This window comes from Uranotaenia lowii, chromosome 3 (assembly GCF_029784155.1).
Source record: "Uranotaenia lowii strain MFRU-FL chromosome 3, ASM2978415v1, whole genome shotgun sequence".
Classification (NCBI taxonomy): domain Eukaryota; kingdom Metazoa; phylum Arthropoda; class Insecta; order Diptera; family Culicidae; genus Uranotaenia; species Uranotaenia lowii.
This window is the reverse complement of record NC_073693.1, coordinates 82,491,635-82,493,770: the sequence shown is the minus strand read 5'-3', so window position 1 is coordinate 82,493,770 and position 2,136 is coordinate 82,491,635. Positions and strand designations below refer to the sequence as shown.

At 36.0% G+C, this 2,136-nt stretch overlaps 1 protein-coding gene across 1 annotated transcript; it reads right to left on the bottom strand.

Moving 5' to 3' along the window:
- Positions 1-1,009: 1,009 nt before the first annotated feature.
- On the bottom strand, positions 1,010-2,136 carry LOC129758305 (uncharacterized). The gene is made up of 6 exons (XM_055755783.1): positions 2,083-2,136; positions 1,987-2,025; positions 1,861-1,924; positions 1,738-1,802; positions 1,403-1,673; positions 1,010-1,239 (listed from the first exon to the last, which is right to left on the bottom strand). Exons 1-6 carry the CDS (start codon positions 2,122-2,124, stop codon positions 1,187-1,189), a joined length of 534 nt encoding a protein of 177 aa, XP_055611758.1. The 5' UTR covers positions 2,125-2,136; the 3' UTR covers positions 1,010-1,186.

Here is a 2,136-nt window from a genome sequence, read left to right as displayed (position 1 = left end):
CTAGGGGGCCGTTCAAATATTACGTAACGCGATTTTCGAGCATTTTCAACCCCCCCCCCCCTCCCCCCTACGTACCACATTCGTCTCAAAATTTCTAAGCAAAATCCACAAAACGTAACAAACTATTATACCCCTCCCCCCCTAAAAGCGTTACGTAATAATTGAATGGTCTCTAGGAGAAATTCGAAGGCCAAGCCACACAGCCAGAGGCAGGACCTTGCTACCGATGGGGGAACCATACTTACATACATACATAAATACATATATACATACATACATACTATTCCTAGATGGTGTTTGTCATATTACAGCATATTGAAAATTAGCTTATCAAACAAAGCAGCCAAAAATTGCACTGGTGATCTATGTCATGACCATTTTTAACCATCATGTAATGACCGAAATATTGTAGATCTCATAATGGAAAAATCTTTCTTTACCAAAATAATCATTCATAGCATGCTTTCATTTCAAAAAAATCCTAAACTAACGACATGTGAGGAAAAAAATGGGTCACTAGTCGCAATTTTTGGCTCATGACTGTGACATATTCCCGTCCCTGGTCATGGCACCCAGTTTTCAAAGTTTGACTTGTCGGACTTTTCTTTTTCTTTCAAAAGTATAACATTTTAGAAATTGACTTGAAAATAAAAACAAACAACAACATTCGGGCGAACTTTTTAAAAAACACACACACCTCGAACACACAGGATCTCAGTGAAACTTCATGTTTCTTTGAAGAGATCTAGAATCTACTTAAGACTAAAGCGTACATCTTTCAAGGATATAATGGCAAGCATCTTACTAATGCTAACACCACCCGCCAACAGAAAAGTGCTATGTATGCCGAGACCGAGACTCGATCTCATGACTTCTAGCTTAGAAGACCTAAACGCTATCCTCTAGGCTACGGTCGGCGGCACTTCATAATCGGATTTGTGATTTAGATAATGTTAAATACTGTTAAATAATAAACTAACGAGAAAAATGAATAAAAAAAAAACATCAGTACTGATTACCACACAAACTTTTCAATGTAATTCAAACAATTAGAAATGTTAGACAATAGTTCATTCTTGTGTTTCATATAATTAGGTACGGAAAAGGATTACTCTTGTGCTGTTAAATGTGTATCAACTGGTTCAATGGTGACGTAAAGTTGTGATGTTATAGAAATGAACGGATTCTAAGTAAAAGCACAAGGCATGGCGCCTTGTTTTATCTGTTGACATTCATTATCTGAAATTAAGAGATAAAAGACAATAATTCGGTGAAACAAACTTAAGCTGAAAATAAAATTTCCATTACTCCAAACCAAAACCTATGTGAAGGAAAATGTTTATAAATGTGGTTGCGATGTACTATTTATCGGGACACGTTTCATTGAAACCAACACACATACCATCTGTTTGAAAATCTTCGTTCGGACATCTTTTTTGTAAGGCAGCAGTTGCACAAAACTCCAGTTCCATAGCAAAAGATTGGCAAGAAGGTTGTAAACTTTGGAAATAGGTCGTGAAGTCACCCACACCCGACTTGCAATCTTCATAAGATTGAACAAATTTATCCCGAACGTTCACGGCCAGAGATTGTGCCATTGTTTTCACATTATCCATAAGAATTTCCTTGTTATTGGTTACCTGTTTTGCTTCATCGAGACACTCGAAAAAACACTTAAAGATATAAAAAAAAGTTCAACAGAAGATTTCGAGTAAAGTATTTCAAACAATTTCTTACCGTGAGCCCTTTTAAAAATTCTGCAGTGGATTGCTCTGCTGTAACTGTAGGATACAAGTCGAAACCTGAGGAGCATATTAATGACGTTTAGCAAATTATAGTAATATTTTTTCACATAATCACATTTTTCCGGAATTCCATCAGTATTGGCAGTAATCAAATTGCAACATGATGCAAGCTTCTTAACCTAAAAAAAATACTTTGCTGAAGTTTCATTTTTTTTTTTGGAAGATGATTCACATAACTCACATAAACTGGAAACGGAATGCAAGTTCCAGCCGTCTGTACCTGAAACAAAAAGATATTAGCACTTAGAAATCAGATCCAAATAGCAGTAGTAATTACTGTCAATTGCAGCAAAGCGAAGGATAACACAAGTAACAGCATTATGAAAACTGA

Excerpts from the sequence above, each read along its gene's own strand:
- LOC129758305 (XM_055755783.1), bottom strand. The coding sequence starts at position 2,124 with ATGCTGTTACTTGTGTTATCCTTCGCTTTGCTGCAATTGACA. Across the intron at positions 2,026-2,082 it reads TCGCTTTGCTGCAATTGACA|GTACAGACGGCTGGAACTTG; the intron begins GTAATTACTACT and ends TTTTTGTTTCAG. Across the intron at positions 1,240-1,402 it reads CGAAGATTTTCAAACAGATG|ATAATGAATGTCAACAGATA; the intron begins GTATGTGTGTTG and ends TCTTAATTTCAG.